Source organism: Festucalex cinctus, chromosome 12 (assembly GCF_051991245.1).
Source record: "Festucalex cinctus isolate MCC-2025b chromosome 12, RoL_Fcin_1.0, whole genome shotgun sequence".
Taxonomy (NCBI): domain Eukaryota; kingdom Metazoa; phylum Chordata; class Actinopteri; order Syngnathiformes; family Syngnathidae; genus Festucalex; species Festucalex cinctus.
In genome coordinates, this window is record NC_135422.1 from 11,656,356 (window position 1) to 11,673,485 (window position 17,130).

General features: G+C 35.8%; 1 protein-coding gene across 1 annotated transcript in view; it reads left to right on the plus strand.

Annotated features, from left to right (window-relative positions):
• The first annotated feature begins 633 nt into the window (after positions 1–633).
• Positions 634–17,130, plus strand: part of LOC144031551 (uncharacterized protein C14orf132-like) — a 42,225-nt gene continuing 25,728 nt past the window's right edge. The window contains 2 exon segments of the mRNA XM_077538821.1: positions 634–712; positions 715–782. Coding sequence (XP_077394947.1) covers positions 634–712; positions 715–782 — 147 coding nt within the window.

Here is a 17,130-nt window from a genome sequence, read left to right on the forward strand (position 1 = left end):
TACTCGTCCATCCCTAATTAGTACTATTATTATTATTATTATGATGATGATGATGATTATTATTATTATTATTATAGCCTTTTTTTGGGTGTATATGTGATTTTTGGCATGCTTGTGTCCCTGTCACGACTATCAGGGGAATGCTGCTACTGTGCGTTCCAATCAAGTGGTTTAGACGGTGCAATTATTTGAGTCGCAGACCCCCTGGGATCCTGCAACTACATAGTAATGTTAAACTACTGGTGGGAAGAGAGACTGCTGTCGCCACACGGTCTGACAGACAAAAACATTCTTGATGTAATCAGGCCATTGAATTGAAATGTTCCAATCTCATCTCACCTTTGAAATGCTCAATTTTGCCTTCGACACAGAGGAGAGCGAGGATCGAGAGAGAGAGAGACGATTCTGTGTCAGAGCGTCTGCCTCGACTCTCCTCCACATCCTCTCACGCTGCCTCTCGCATCCACATCACCTCCTCCCTCTGCCGCCTCTCGTCCTCACTCTTGTTTTTCCGCCCTCCTCCTCCTCCTCCTCCTCCTCCATCCTCATGCCCATGTGAAACGTGCGACGCCACTCGCGCGCGTGTGCGCTTCCAAACGGGGGGGAAGAGATTAAAAACAAAAGCGGGGGCACATGCTCAATGAGGAGGTGAAGAAGAAGAAGAAGAAGAAGAAGAGGAGGAGAAGGAGGCGGAGGGTGAAAGGCGCGCGCAGGCTTTTTTCATTGAGTGCCTTCGTCCTGAGCCGAGCAACAGCATGGATCTCTCCTTCATGGCCGCGCAGGTGAGTCTTTCTGTTGGAACTTTTCATTTTCAGAGTGTTTTTTTGTAGAAAGTATGATGTAATCAAATTGCAATGCCAAAACTACTTCAACCCACTTTAATCTTAATGTACTTTGCCATGGCAATAGTGGGAGGGAATCGGAGAGTGACCATTGTTGGGATTAAAAAGTCTTCAATTTAGGAGCTCGAAATTGGGCATCACAATAAAAAAAAATAATTTCTTTTTTTTTTTCCTCCTTTTTTTTAATTTTTTTTTTATAATATATATAAAAAATAATAATAATAATAATAATAATAATAATAATCTCTTTTCAACAGCACATATATTGGTCGGGTTGAGGGTTGCTAACTGTGACATTTTTTTTTTTGTTTTTTTGTTTTTTAATTGATCATACAACAAGCACACAAATTGTGCGCCCCCAAATGTATTTGTCATAGCGCCTCTCATACATGTTGATGGCTCGCCAAAAGTAGAACCTGACATCGCTGATTATTAAATAAAAATCATTTCCTTTCTTTACATTTCATTTGAACATTTCATTCTTACAAAATAAATAGGTTGCCTTGAAAATAAATGAGTAATATAAATAAAATAATGGGAATCAAATAAAGAAAAAAAAAACTGCCATTGTTATCTATAAATTATATTACATTTACCAAAAAAAAAAAAAAAAGTAGCTACTTTGAATAAGTTCCCTTTAAACAGCCTTTTCAACTTTAAATATCAGGAACAAAACACTTAAAAAAAAAAAAAAAAAAAAGGCAATAATTGGAAAAGAAATTATGAATGGTGTTATATAACTTTGTATTAAAATGAACTAAGTGATATGTGAAAATTGGTAGTACAGTGTGATTCAAGCCTGTTAGCTGCAGGTTCCTTTTGTTTTTTGTTTATTTTATTTTATGTATGTACTTTGGAATGTTTAAGTTAATTGTGTTGATTGTGGTGATTCTGATTTTTTAAAGAATAATATTTTATTTATAGTTTTGTGAGGGACCCCAGGAAGAATAGTTTTCACCACAGTGACTGAAAACTAATGGGGATCCCATTTTAAACAATAAAAAATAAAAAACTCAAAAGAATATGGGAAAGACTGCACTAGATGATATATTTCAGTACATTAGTGTCTCAGTTCATGCATGTTAGATTAATCGAAAGCTCTAAATTGTCCGTGCAATTGCTTGGCAACCATGATGTGTACATCACCGCTCACCCAGTCAGCTGCGATAGATGATCGATCAATACGCTAATTAAGTCTTCCTTCATACTGCATGTCACTCATCCAAAATAAAGACGAAACTAAAAGTGAAAGAGCTATGCAAAACGGGGCCATGCAGCGGCCTATTTGCTAACCAAAACAGCAGCACCCACCAAGTAATGCGTCATCAGACCGTGTATTGTAACAAGAATCCTGCGCGCAGGGACTTAGCTAGTCATTTGGGGGGCTCATGAAACCCCAGTCATGGAACCACCCCATATCCATGTGGCAAAAGTTTTATTTTCACACCAGCACAAGCTCGTTTGAAATCTATGACAATAATATCCAACAGTTTTTATATGTTCCCCTTCCCCCTGTTGCTTTATCAGCAAAGATTTTAAATATTCATGCCTATCATCAACTAAATGTTCATTTGAGAAACTCCTCCTAGTTCCCGAGCCCGGTGAAGTTCTTATTGAGGATTATGATCCTTTACCTTGGCTGAAAGTTTGTTTTTTTTTGGTTGTGCACCATGAAAAAGGTTGAAACCTTTTGTGCTTTTACGGAAAAACGGTTTGCTTTTCTCTTGACTTGTACTTAATTCCACTTCATACTCACAACCCTACAAAAAAATAAAAAAATAAAAAATTACTTTACTGTTGTCTACCTCTCACCTCCTGAATCAAGAGGGAGCAGCAAAATAATTTTGTTCAATTGAGAATTCTGTTGATTATTTTGCCGATTAATAGATGAATTGGATTAAAAACATAAAAGAAAACATCATTTCCATCTCTTTATTAAAAAAAGAGGACATTATTTCAAATTGAAAGGACAAAAAGAGTACAGATATAAATCATGATTGAGTTATTGGTTTGGTGCTAAGCATGTCAGAAAATGGTCAGAAAATAAATAAATAAAATAAATGTTGATCGTAGTTTCCAAAGTAAAAGATGTTTGCAAGTGTTTTTTTTTTTTTTTTTTTGGGATTCAACACAAAGATAATCAGTCTGGACAATTTTAAATTAGAGGTACCTAAACGATGCATCGGTTATCACATTGTGTATTGATTAATTTGATAATGTTTTAGCAAAGGATTAATTGCCCCTCTAATTAAGATGGAAGAATGACAATAATTACTTTCATGAATATATATATATATATATATATATATATATATATATATATATATATATATATATATATATATATATATATATATTATTATTATTATTATTATTATTATTATTATTTTTATTTTTTATTTATTTATTTTTATTTTATTTATTTATTTATTTTTTTTGGGGGGGGGGTTCTTTTGCCTACCTTGTGTATTTGCCTGACCGTAAATCCGCCCCTGCTACCGCAGTATTATTAAATATGATTCTTTCTAGTGCAGATACAGTCATGTTGTTATTCCACAATGTGCGTCCATGTTTCATCTGATGTTGGCATTTTATCAAATGCCTCACCTATTTCTACACAGCTCTGGGGAAAAAGTCAGATTTTCTATGACTTTGCTTTTTGAATAAAATTCACTTTTATTCTGACAACATAGCGCTCAAATATTGTCATTGAGAGCATTTATTTGCAGAAAAATACAACAACAACAACAAAAGTCAGGGTTGTTGTTACTTTTTTTGTCTTTTTTGTTTTCCACAAACGTGTATAATATTCACTAGGGATGTTCGATACCGCTTTTTTCAGACCGATACCGATACCGATACTCAGACCCTCAGTACTCACCGATACCAACTGCCGATACCAGTAGTACATTTTGATGAATAAAAAAAAATCACTAAAATATATTTTTAAACAAATATATTTCCTTTCATTTTGACCCAAAAAAAAAACAGCACAGTCACTCTCCAATAGTCTTAACGCTCAAAATAAAACACAAGAATGCTCTTTTAGTTCAAGATTCACAATTTTGAAGTATTTCCAAACCGGTGAAGTTTTGGTGAAAAACTGGTATCGGTACTCGCCCATCCCTAATATTCACAGACAGTCACATGTCTAACCCAGTCAAACACTGTCGCTAACCCAAACAGCAGCACGTATCAAGGCATGTAAATGGTCTCTCAGACGGAATAATGTGTTGAGTCATATGGCATGTTGCAGCTGCAATATTAATTATTATGTTTTGCATTTAAAAAAAGCAATAAGACAAAAAAAAGTTTGAAGTGCTGAAGCTTGTTTGTCTGTTCCGAGTACGTGGTGATATTTTGGTCATTTTATTCTCTACCACAGTTGAGTAACTAAACGTCCCTGGCCACCATTAGGAAGTACAAAAGTAATTAAGAGCAAAAAGTGGCGTTGAATTTTTGCAGTTAAATATTCGCTGTCGTGTAGTCTCTACTGTGGTCATGTTGTAATTGGTTGCGCTCAATTGATTTTAGTATGCAATATCACGACTCTGGTGTAGTCACGGCGTACAAATGCTTACAATTAATTTCCACAGTCGTCGTGATGTCTCCAAACAAGCATCACCTTCTGTCTTCCTTATAGAAATGCATCGTCCCATTATGAATATGACGTGATTGAGCGCCTCCCATTCGCTAATTGTGCAAACTTTCCGTGAGTGAAATATCAAAAGCGGTAAATTATTCACCTCACGAAGGCGCACGGATAAAAAAATAAAAAATAAAAAAATGTCACCGAGCTGCTCGGTTTTTGAAAAGCAAGAATAAGCGAGAGCGGCGGCTGGCAGCCGTCTTGGAAGCCGAATTACCGAGGGGAATTTCTTATAATCATATTCATAACTGGTGGCTGGTTGCGCATCATTGTGTGCAGTCGCTCAGCCGAGAGCCGCGGCTCGCTTGCCTTCTTGGCTGCATGCGTTGTTTTGCTTTTGAGAAGCAAGTACGGCTTGTGAAAATGACCTCCCATTAAATCGGCACAGAGCAAAAAGTTGCACCGCCAAAACTCTTGATTGGTGTTTGTGAACTTGTGCACCGGGGAGTTCATTGTTGCTCAACGGGAGCGTGAGCTGTTTTTTCGCAATTTTTAATAACAACCATCCCATCCATTCTATAGCTTGTCCTCATTAGTCGAGTGGAGATTTGCATCTGGGACGGTGAAGCAGACATGCAAATGTTCACTCTTTCCCTTACAAAACAGGAAAGTGACTCCCGGTATATAAACTCATGATTTAGCACCCACAGATTTGCATATTCACACATTTTTATTTATTATTTATTTACTTATTTACTTATTCATTTATTCATTTATTCATTTATTCATTCATTTATTTATTTATTTATTTATGTATTTACTTTTTGTAATTTTAAATCTTTTAAAAATATTTCTTGTAGTTTTTTTTTCTAAGAAAACCTAAATATCTTAATATAGCATTTTCCTTAAAATTGTATGAAATTAATGGCAATTTTTAATTCAACTAATTTAATAATAATAATAATAATAATAATAACAATAATAATAATATTGTTATTATTATTATTATTATTATTATTAATACATTTAATTTGTAATGCACTTTACATTTCAAAGAAATCTCAAAGTGCTACAGATGAGGGTTAACAAACTACAGTCAATAAAATCGTAAAATCTAGCAAACTTCTACTTATAATTTCTACTTCTTGATAGTAAAATGGCCACAAGAGGGCGACCACCGATTATTGGCCCAATACAGATATCCGGTATCAATACTCGCCCATCCTAAAAGGGATACTTTACTCATTTTCAGCTGTAAGAAGATAACATTTTGTCTATAATTAATTTGATAACTTCATTATTTTTCATGATCAACTGATACCTTGAAAAATTCATTTTGCCATTTGCTGTCGACTGAAGATGACGTCACGCGTGCTCAACGACCAATCACAGCTCAGTTTGCTGACCACACTCAGAAAACAGGTGAGCCGTGATTGGTCGTTACCTATTTCCTCAGCACGTGTGATGTCATCTTCAATCGACAGGAAGTGGAAACGGGTTTTTAAAGGTATTAATTGTGCATGAAAAATGTATACCTTTAAAAACTCATTTTGCCACTTGTTGTCGACTGAAGATGACATCACGCATGCTCAACGACCAATCACGGCTCAGTTTGCTGGCCACGCCCAGAAAACAGGTGAGCTGTGATTGGTCGTTACCTATTTCCTCAGCACGCGTGATGTCATCTTCAGTCGACAGCAAGTGGGAAAATGCGGTTTTAATTGTGCATGAAAAATAATGAAGTTATTGAATTAATTCTGGACAAAATCTCAACTTTTTACTGCTGAAAATTGCCCATAGGGTTAAGTAATCCCTTTCATAAAAACTGCTGGGAATTTAGTAAGATTTTCAACAAAACATAATGCAGTATTTAGTAGAACAGTGACATTTTTGGGTTACTTGAAGTTTGTCTTGCCCAATTTCACTTATTTACTGCTCTGTATTAAATATAAAATACATATTGGGACAAAATGACGCACACAAAAAAATAACAGCACATTCCAATAATTTGTGTTTCCTATTCTATGGTTGTCATCACAATTCGTATTGTTTTCTCGGTAGAGCAGATTTGAGTATTTTATCAGCTGCAGCTTGAGTTGAGAGCCTCAAGGCACCCCAGTGGGGCGCCGGTGAACTCGAGGACCTCTGCCATCATTTTACCTCCCAAAGATGACAGAATCTGTCATAACTGTCCTCCACCTTGGGAAGCTTCCGCCATTGAAGAGCGTCATTTGAGAAGCTGCAAGGAGGAAGTGACCATTAGGACTGCAGACTGTGACAGCGCATGATGTTCATTAGTGCTGTAAATCCACCAGAGAGGAAGAAAGTCATCCCTCAAGACGAGAAATTGCAAGTAACTGGCTCTCGCTTCCTGTTGGGAGCGTAATTAGGCCTCGTATCACCAAATTCTTCACTTTGTTCAAACAGTTTGGTGATGCAGTCACACAAACATGTTAAATAACGAAAACAAGTTATATGTTAGGGATGTTTGATACCAAAACAAGCATTCATGCTGAGTACGGGTACCTCTAGTACAGGGATGTCCAAACTTTTTCATTTGAGGGCCACTTACAGCAAATCAGGACACAAGGGCCACATAATGTTATGAAGAGAAATTTTAGTCCTAAAAATTGTACAAATAATTTATTTGTGCTTTTGTGTATTTAAGAAAATGCTACAGTATATAAACCAATTTATTGTAATATGGCAGTAGTGTTATTATAATTTTGGAATTTTTCATTTTAGTTTTTTTTTTTTTTTTTTTTTAATTTAGCTAGTTTTAATTAGTTTTGAGGGTGGTTCTGTTAGTTTTTTATTAGTTTTATTTATTTTATTTAATAAATGCTTAGTTTTAGTTTAGTTTTGTTAGTTTCAGTATTAGTTTTTGTTTAAAAAAAACAAGTGTATTACTTGTGCGCAATATTTAAAAAACACCATGGGAGCGACGTCATCTTTTGGTGCTTTTCTATTGGCTGCTGCTAGATGACGTCACTTCTGTGTGACATACTTTCAAACGTCATTATTCCGGTTGATATCAAAATAAATCGACTAAAAATTACAACAAAGACTAAAAGGACATTTTTTGCTATAATTATAGTTAGCATTAGTTAGTTTTGTAAACATAAAATGTAGTTTCAGTTAGTTTTCATTTTTTTTAAAAAGCATTTTCGTTTTTATTTTAACAAAATTGTTTTTTGAATTTTAGATTGTTATTTTGTTAGTTTTAGTTAACTAAAATAACTGTTGTTTTTTTTCAACACCCTCCCTTCTTACTTTGACCATCTCCAAATATTTTTGTTTTTGTTAATTTATTTGAACTAAGTCAAATGCCATTATAGGCATATGCCGCGGGCCACTGAAAAATGGACGGCGGGCCGCAAATGGCCCCCAGGCCGTAGTTTGGACACCTCTGCTCTAGTACTTTTCACATGTAAACATTACAGTAGTTTGAAGTTGAGAATGTGTATTCTTGGTCGAGTCACGTTTGCCACTTGTGAGGCAGAATTCATAAGGCACAATCATAACTTCAAATAACATTGGCCAATGAGAAACGACCATAAGATGTTCATGTGACAAGGAATGTGAATGGCATGTTGCTTGAAAACGGTTCAACAATGTTACCTTTTTTTTTGATTCAATATGGTATGGCTGTAGCTTGTCATGTTTCTCAACATGTGAAACTTGAAAAAGTTCCCCAAAGCCCAAATTTTCCAAGTTCATTAAATTTAATGAAGCATGAGAAACATCAAACCGATTTACAGTATGCCGATTTATACCTGGTGCACATCTCTCATTAACTCATTGACTGCCATTGATGGAAAAAGACGTCAAATAATGCATTTTTGCTGGGCTGGCAGTGAATGTGTTAAACACAATGTGCCAATATATTTTGTGATTATATTGCAGCATCCTTTTTTCCTTTTTTCTTTTTTTAAGGCAAATTTTGCTTAGAAATCCGTCAATTTTGGTTACATCTCATCTTAACTCATTGACTGCCATTGACAGAAAAAGACGTCAAATAATGCATTTTTGCTGGGCTGGCAGTGAATGTGTTAAAGACGATTCCATATGTATCTCGATTCGCGGCGTGCAATACGATTCGAGGACGGTGCCTTTAAAAATGCCACAATTCCATTCAGATAGATTCAGTCAAAAACGATTTTTTGATTCAAATCGTCTTTTGTTACACCGCTATATGAACAGTACGGTACATGACAATCTGTCCTGTATACTTTATTTATTCTTTAACTCTTTTACTGCCAAACGTTATCATTCCGTCGTTAGAAAAAAAAAATATGATTGTACTTTATTCTGTTCATTAGTAATCACCATTTTAAAACACATACCGTATTTTCACTATAAGGCGCACCGCATTATAAGGCGCACCTTCAATGAATGACATATTTTAAAACTTTTTCCATATATAAGGCCCTATAGTAGAGGCTGGGGTTACGTTACGCATCCATTAGATGGTGCTGCGCTAAAGGGAATGTCAACAAAACAGTCACATAGGTCAGTCAAAATGAATAAACAGCTGTTTTATTATTTTCTCTGAGGTAAAGTATTAGTATTAGCTAGCGATCCAAGATGGCGGGATCTTCTGCAAATGCGCGTCACCGATCGTGCAGGGTCACCGATAGCGTCTTGACAGCGAGACCTGTTGCGGCTCAGTATTGATCCATATATAAGGCGCACTGGATTATAAGGCGCATGGTCAGCTTTTGAAAAAATTGAAGGCTTTTAGGTGCACCTTATAGTGCGGAAAATACGGTACTTTGAATGGCTATTATGGGAAAAAAAATAGAAAACATGCATTTTGTGAAAACATAAATTTTCTACACAACTTTGACACTAATATTTTTTATTTAGTGACGCTCTGTGAAATAGATCTAATGTGACGCTTTGATCATTCATGGCATCCTTGAAAACGTTCGATTTCCTAAAATCCGCCATGTTGTCACGTCATTTGATTCACGAGATCCTATTGAAAAGAAATACAATGCCGCCATCTGCTGTCCATAGTTAGTGGGTGGTTTTTTTTCATCTTATTCATGAAACCAGAGCTGCTCAAGATGTTGTGCTGCCCATTGAGGAGAAAAAAAAACAAAAAACGTAGTTGACGTCAATTAACGTTGATGGCGGTACTCGTTGGGATTTCCATTAGCGTTAACGGCAGGAAAAGAGTTGAAACTTGTATTAGATATAACGTATGTATTTAAAAGAAAAAAAATACATCCAGTGGGGCACTGCCACTAACAGACGGTTGCCAGTGAGCATGTTTAGTCGAATTTAGTTTCACTTTTGACTCCAAGCTTTTATACATAAAAAAACAATCTGGTGGGGCACAGTCTACCCTGCCCCAAATGCAGAATTGATCGAGAGCATGCTACGAAACCAAAGTCAAGAATCACGTCAAGCCATACAAGTGACTTCCAGTCCTTACTTAGTGACCCACCAACCTTGGGTGCCATCTCAGGCGTGTTTTCAACAAGTGCTACTTTGGAGTGTCAAAACACCTCAGGGCTCTCTCGGTCATATTTTTTTTATTTTTCTCCTGTTGCTTTCCTCGGCTTTTTCAACCGTCTTTATTGAGCTTGCGCAGGAATCGGTTATGGAAATGGCGACGTTCTGCAGGTGTTTTTGTCTGTGACGGGCGACAGCCCATCAGCATATCTCATTATATCGCCTCGTTTTGGAGAAGCGGCCGCGGCCGAGACGTTCTATCCGGCAGGGTTGCCCGTCTCAGCCTCGCAGACAGATGAGTGAAAGGCGACCAGTGTTGCCGGTAACGCGTTACTTAGTAACTTAGCAACTTTTTTGAGTAACGCGTTACTTAGTAACGCGTTACTCAAAAAAGTTGCTTTCTAAAGTAACTAATAGTCTAACGCGTTACTTTATTCTACAAAGTAGTCTGATTAAAGTTACTGTCCAGAGAATCAATGCGTTACTCCACATTTTCATGAAGAAGGCAAACTATCTCACTATTGTAACAGTCACAAACAACTGCCGCTAACTACCAAGATGAGGCGGAAGTCATTGATCACCACACTGAATTCAGCCATGGTCTGGTCATGAATGGTTTGCACATTCAAAACAAAAGTGATGATACTTTTACTACTAGTTTTATTAACCAACAGGCACACAACACAACAAAAAAAGTGTGCATTATGGACCATAAAAGTGGTAAAAAAAATAATTTATTTCCATCCTCAACTGGTCCGTGAAGCATTATGGGAGCCAGGGGGAGTGACGTCAGACAAGTTACGTTTTCAGTAGGGGTGGAACAAAAAAACGATTCGACCGAACCATCGTTCGTCAAGGGGAGCTAAACGACCGTATCGGTTGCGAGTGAGGCTTTATGGTTTTCATAACAATAGCAAGAGTTCTGCGCCGTGCTCTACTTGTTTTGTTTACATTTCAGTAGCATCACCATTCAAGCTACTTCCGTGTTTCCGTGCTCGCGACACGGCGCGCGCGCGCGCAACGAGTGACAACATACAAATGGAGACAGTTAGCAGAAGCCGGTGCCGTACATCTCGGTATTTCCCATGGCTATCGAGTCCTCTCGGTGCACTCGGCGTTGGTACTGCGCGCGAGGCAAAAAGAATAACTCCCGTGACGATCCAATGCACGGATTCAAACGACACAGGTATGTCCCACAGCCAACACACCAGCTAAGCTAAAAGCACACTGCAAGTATCTCATTTCTCAGTTTGTGGCTCCCTGTCAATGTCTACAACTAGCATGAGCAGCAGATAGGAGAACTGAGACGTGCCCGCGATTACGACAGCCCAAAAAACAAAACATAAACAGTAGTGATTCTGTGGTCATCATCGTGTCTCAGATTAAAAAAACAAAAAAAGATGTCGTACATTAACCAAAAATGAAAGTGATGACAAAAGAAAAAACAATTGTTAAATACAAAAATTGTTGATTAAAAAGGGAAATGAACTTTTGGAAATATTTTTGCATATATTAAGTGGTTAAAATGTGTTTGATAGATTTATTGTTCCATAAGGTGGCTTCATATTTCTTTTGGCTGGACGGTAGGTTTATTTCATGTCTTAAATTTATGTTTCTGAAATACTTCACAATGTGCAAATATTCTGTTTAATTGTGTTGGTGTCTGTCTAAAGGTTAAATATTTATATTTAACATTAAATTATCAACCTTTTGTTTTCCTGATCATTATTTTGAAGAGAAAAAACAAACAAACCAAAAAACAATTATAACTGTCAATAACTACTAATAAATATTTAAACTGATACATGTGTACACACTGGAATAGCGGAACAAACAAACAATAGAGGAATTTAGGGGATTTTCATTTTCAACCTGGATAGATTTTTATTTTTTGTTTTATAAAAAGTATTTACGTTACAAGAAGTCAAGAGAGACTGCCTATTTTGTTTTTCATAAAAAAAAACCTTTATTTTCATGTTAAAAATGCACTTTCAAAAAAGTATTTGGAACTCCGTTTCTACTGCATTATTTTTATGTTGAGATGGTGTTATCGGCAGCTGCTGAAAGTAACTAAAAAAGTAACTTTTAATCTAACTTAGTTACTTTTAAAATCAAGTAATCAGTAACGCAATTTAGTTACTTTTAAAACCAAGTAATCAGTAAAGTAACTAAGTTACTTTTTCAAGGTAACTGTGGCAACACTGAAGGCGACACAATATTCACCTCTTCGAAATCCTTGACCACATTCGGACAGCTGACAAATATCTACTCGGATAATGAAATGTGCAAATGCAAGTTGTGTATTTTCATCAAACGAGCGCAAATGGCAGCCATATGAGTCAGACTGAAACCGTCTTTGTTCTCGGGTGGCACAACAATTCAATTACAGGATCATGTTGTCGCACTGTCGATTCTTCATTAGAAAAGAGTCTCTACAGTTGAGGCTTATTTGGAGGATGTAATAAGCTTTTTAACTGGAGGGGACAGACCTCCTCTTCTCCCCGCGATTGCTTTTCCGTGAAGCCGCGTGTCTTGGATAAATAGATAACTGGAGTGGCACTCCATCGCGACCAGCGCTCAACATTCCTAATGTGGATCAGCGCTAAATTAGGCCATCGTAGATATCGGCCAATCGCAAATGACATTAAGATTCATATGGTGTTCGCAGAGAACTGGGGGCAAAAGACAGTTAAAAAAAAGAAAGAAAGAAATAAAGAAATCATTGATCTCTTCCTTTTAACTCATTCACTCCCAACCATTTTCACAGAAGCAATCCCGTTCGCTCCCGGTTGTTTTACTGAATTTTGACTGATTTTGCAAGGTCCACAGAATATTGTGTTCAATTGCTATAAAAGCATGGAACCTATCAAAAGAAAGATTAAAGTCTCTTCTTTCATCAGGAAAAAAAAATATGTTTCTATCTCTTTCCGTTTTGCAGCAATTAGCATTAGAAGAGAGCTAACTTTCATCAGATTTCACAAATCTATTTAAAATTGTAAGTAATTTAGCTTTTTTTCTAGCTGGCCCTGGTTGATTTCCTTTGCTCTGCTACCACCTGCTGGCCGTTTGTGTTATAACTACCATTTCTGCAACCGTTCTTTGCAGTTGAGAGGCTGCATCAAAGCCTTCTGTATGCTCTAGCATTAAAAACAAAAAAAACAAAACAAAAAAAAACGTATAAATACGTCTTTGGGACACTTAAAACATTTTTTTAAAACGTATTTACACGTTATTGGGAGCAAATGAGTTAAGCAATGAAATTTCCTTGGTGGAGGTTTTCCCTCTTTTTGATAGTCCTTGTGGAAATCAGTTATGTAGTCTCCTAATAATAAGATTCCTGAAGAAGTAATGGTGAAATTACTGTCTTGGTGGAGGTAATAACAATTGTATATGAAAAAAACAAACTGTAGCCAAGTTTGACATTTCAGTTATTTGGTCTTTGGCCGAGATCCTTCGCGACCACAAAATGTCCTGCATATCTGGTAAGGCGTCTTGGAGAAATGTTTGTAACTAAGAACCACCTGGCAAAAACAGTATTCTCCCTGAGAGAGGTAATTACAAACTATGAAAAAAAAAAAACTCAGTGAAGCTACTTTAATTAATTAAATAGCTTTTTTTCTTGGCTCTTTTTTCTCCCAGAGAATTTAATATAAATCGATAAAGTACAAATACCCAACACAAAAACATCTGTGCCTTCCTGACAGGGGTAATAACAAACTTTTTTATTTATTTTATTTTTTTTAAGGTACATTTAATTAGGTTTTCCTTGGCCCATTGCCCCAGCTTAATAATGCTAACCTACAAAGACAAAAACATTACTTCTTTGCTTGTAGAAAAAAATAATTGCTCTAAAAACATATTCATATTCATGATGAAAACCAGAAAGATACAATTAATTTTGCCCTTCTCTGTCATATAATTTCTTAAAAATACATTAAGTAGTTGTCAAGTAATATTGTCAAAGAATCTTTTTTTTTTTTTTTTTTTTTTTTTTTTTACCATTCATCTATCCTTGAGGGAGGTAATAACCGTTATGAAACCATAAGGTCCTCTGTTGAGGATAAAAAGTTTAATTTCAATGGATTTTACTTGGTCTGTGCTCACCCAAAAGTTTAACAACATTTTTTTTTTTTATCCTTTTCTCTTTTATATGTTATGTGTGTTTGTTATATGGACCTGAGTCTGATCAATAAACGTGATGATGAGTTGGGTCAAAAATAACCTACTTGGGTCAGTTGTGACCCAATTTTCTGGGTTGTTTTGTCCAAAACAAGTTGTGTCAAATTGACTCAAGTCCCTTTTTAACCCAACCGGGTCATTTACTATTTTTTTATTCATCTATTTTTAGTTGAGCATAGGTAGCAATAAATTAAAAACATAGCATGCTTGGTGAATGTCACCAACATTTGTGTTTTTCTTTGGAAAATGCTTGTGGAAATCGGATCTGTAGTTTTAGCATAGTCCTGGTAACCCACAAAAAAAAAAAAAAAAAGACACTCAACTACCCATCCATCCATTTTCTGTACCGCTTACTCCTCACAAGGGTCGCGGGAGAAACTCAACTACAAACAACCAAATACTTCCTTGGCATCAGTAATAAGCAATTATATCCTTGGTGGATATCAAAAATATAGATTTTTTTTTTTTTTTTTTGCCCATGCCTTCCTCACTACAAAAGTTCGTGGAAATCCGTAAATAGTTTTTCAGTTATATTCCATCGGACAAAATAAAACATTGTCTCCTTGGCACAGGCTTAAACAAACTTCTTGAGCAAAAGTAAAAAAAAAAAAATGTTTATATTCAAATGGTGTCTTCTTTGGCCTGTGCTCCCCAATTACGTAGTTCCATATAAATCAGTTTTAAATTGTCTTTGTATAATCCTATTAATCAAGAAAACCTGAAAAAGAATTCTCCTTGACAGAGGTAATAACAAACCTCTTTGGTGGAGGTCAAAAAGTTTAATTGAAATGGGTATATATCCTTGGACAACAGTCTGCCCAACAGTTTCTTCGAACTTGGCTAAGCTGTTTTTGTGTTATGCTGTTTACAAGTAGGAGTGGGAGATATCCTTGAGAGAGGTAATAAGAAACAGTCTTCCTTGGTGGAGGGAAAAATTTAATTTGGGATTTTTGCTGGGCGCACGCTCTCCTCGACAGTTTTGTAGAAATTGGCACATAACGTCCTTGGTGGAGGTAATTACAGTACAACATCAAATCATGACACAGGCATTCTCCATAGATCAAATATTACGGCCATTAAAGTCATGCTAACATTTACTTTGGTTGCATAACTGCCTGCTTGCTATTAGGAAAAAGATACATCGTGAAGCTATTATTATTATTATTATTATTATTATTATTATTAGCATTATTATAATTTTTAATATTGTTGTCATTGATGGATTGAAGGGTAGGTCAGCTCACTTTTGCATCATTAACCCGTCATGTTTCCAGATCACAAAATTGTGGTTTCAACAACGGTTACTTGTCATGTTCACCGGGCAGCCTCAGCTTCACTCGATTTATGGGAAGTTATGGCAACAACAGACCGAACAACAACAAGATCCATTTTTAGCATCGATCACTTGTGGAGTTACATTGTAATTAAACAAACACTTGACTGAACACTGGTTTTTTGATCAGAGCTCTGGACGTTATTGGCAGTGGTTTGCTTTTGCCCGTGGAATTAAATAGAATAAAAAAATATATATAAGGTTAAGGCCTGAATCTTCTCACAAACACACTTTAAACAGTATAAAAATCAATGACTGTTGAAGTACAAACACATTTTAATTTCTCTCCTTTGCTACTGTGGAATTGGTCCAATATGGTATCATGATTATCCTGTCAATCAAAGTTAAAATAATAATAATAATAATAATAATTAAAAACAAATACGGTGAATGACAAATTGTTTTCTTCCTAGTAAGCTAGCTAGAACCGTGGTCAACTTTTCACTGTGGTATTTCTTAAGATTAAATTACAATTCCAAACGAGATGCTGCAATTATTTAATTATTATTTTTTAAATCAATACATAATTCTTGAGTCATAAATAATTCTTATGTACAACAAACTCACAAATTGTTTGCTTTGCTAGTGAGCTAGCTGCTACCGTCTGCTGCCTAAATTACAGGTTGAAAACTTCTTATTAAAACTATCTTATTAAATCAATATATAATCTACATGTCATCAATTCATAAATAATACAAATGTTATTTTGAATGACAACAACTAATTGTTCACTTTGTTAATGAGCTAGCTACAACTGTTTTACACTTTTAGCAATAGCATTTTTATAGATTGTGAACTGCATATGACCTGCAAAACTTTAGCTGTTGCAGTTTTGCTGGCTAAATTACAAATCACAAACTATATGCAACTATTTAATTCTTTATTAAATCACTTCCAGAGGTTATTATAGACGACAACCTCAATACAGTAATGGTTTACTTCGCTAGCAGGCTACGACAGATGTAAACTTTCAGCTTTCGTATTTGTGCTGCCTCATTTACACGTCTCCAACAAATGAATATGGTTGTTTTATTATTTATGATGTCAGTACAATATATTCATAAATAATAAAGCTAACAAAATTCTTGAAGTATTTTCTTCTCGCTACAGCATTTCTGCGGACTAATTTACAGTTACCATTGCTAGCTTTCATGCATTAAATCAATACATAATTTTGGAGTCATAAATTAGTAAATGAAGCTATTATCGTGAACAGTCCAGCTACAATGAAAGAGAGTCTTGATAAACTGCAAAGTATGTGGTAATAACATCTTTCCCTAATAGACTGACTCCATGATGCTTCCTGTAAAAGCGAAACTGTGCCTTTAGTATTAAGGAAATATGAATTATGCATTCCTGCATAAATGATCTATTCCAACTCAGCATGGGATTATTTCAAAGCAACGTATTGGTATGTCCCGAAATAAACTAGATCTATGATTCGGGGTGAAATAATGACAAATATCATCATAACGCAGCTCCGCACTGATGCTCGCGCCATTAAAGCGCATCGTCAAATGCAAATATGAAATGGGAGCGCGAGTGAAAAAAAGAAGCACAATGAGCGTTTCATAAGTGGGTGGAACGCAGCGGCTGATTAAAACCAGATTTGAGATTTGCAGATGAAATATGATTGCGGGTAACCATCAGTCTGGCTGCTTGAATTATTGTTATCACGTGAAATGTGAAACTTTTACAAGCGTTGTCGTAAATGTGGCGTGAAA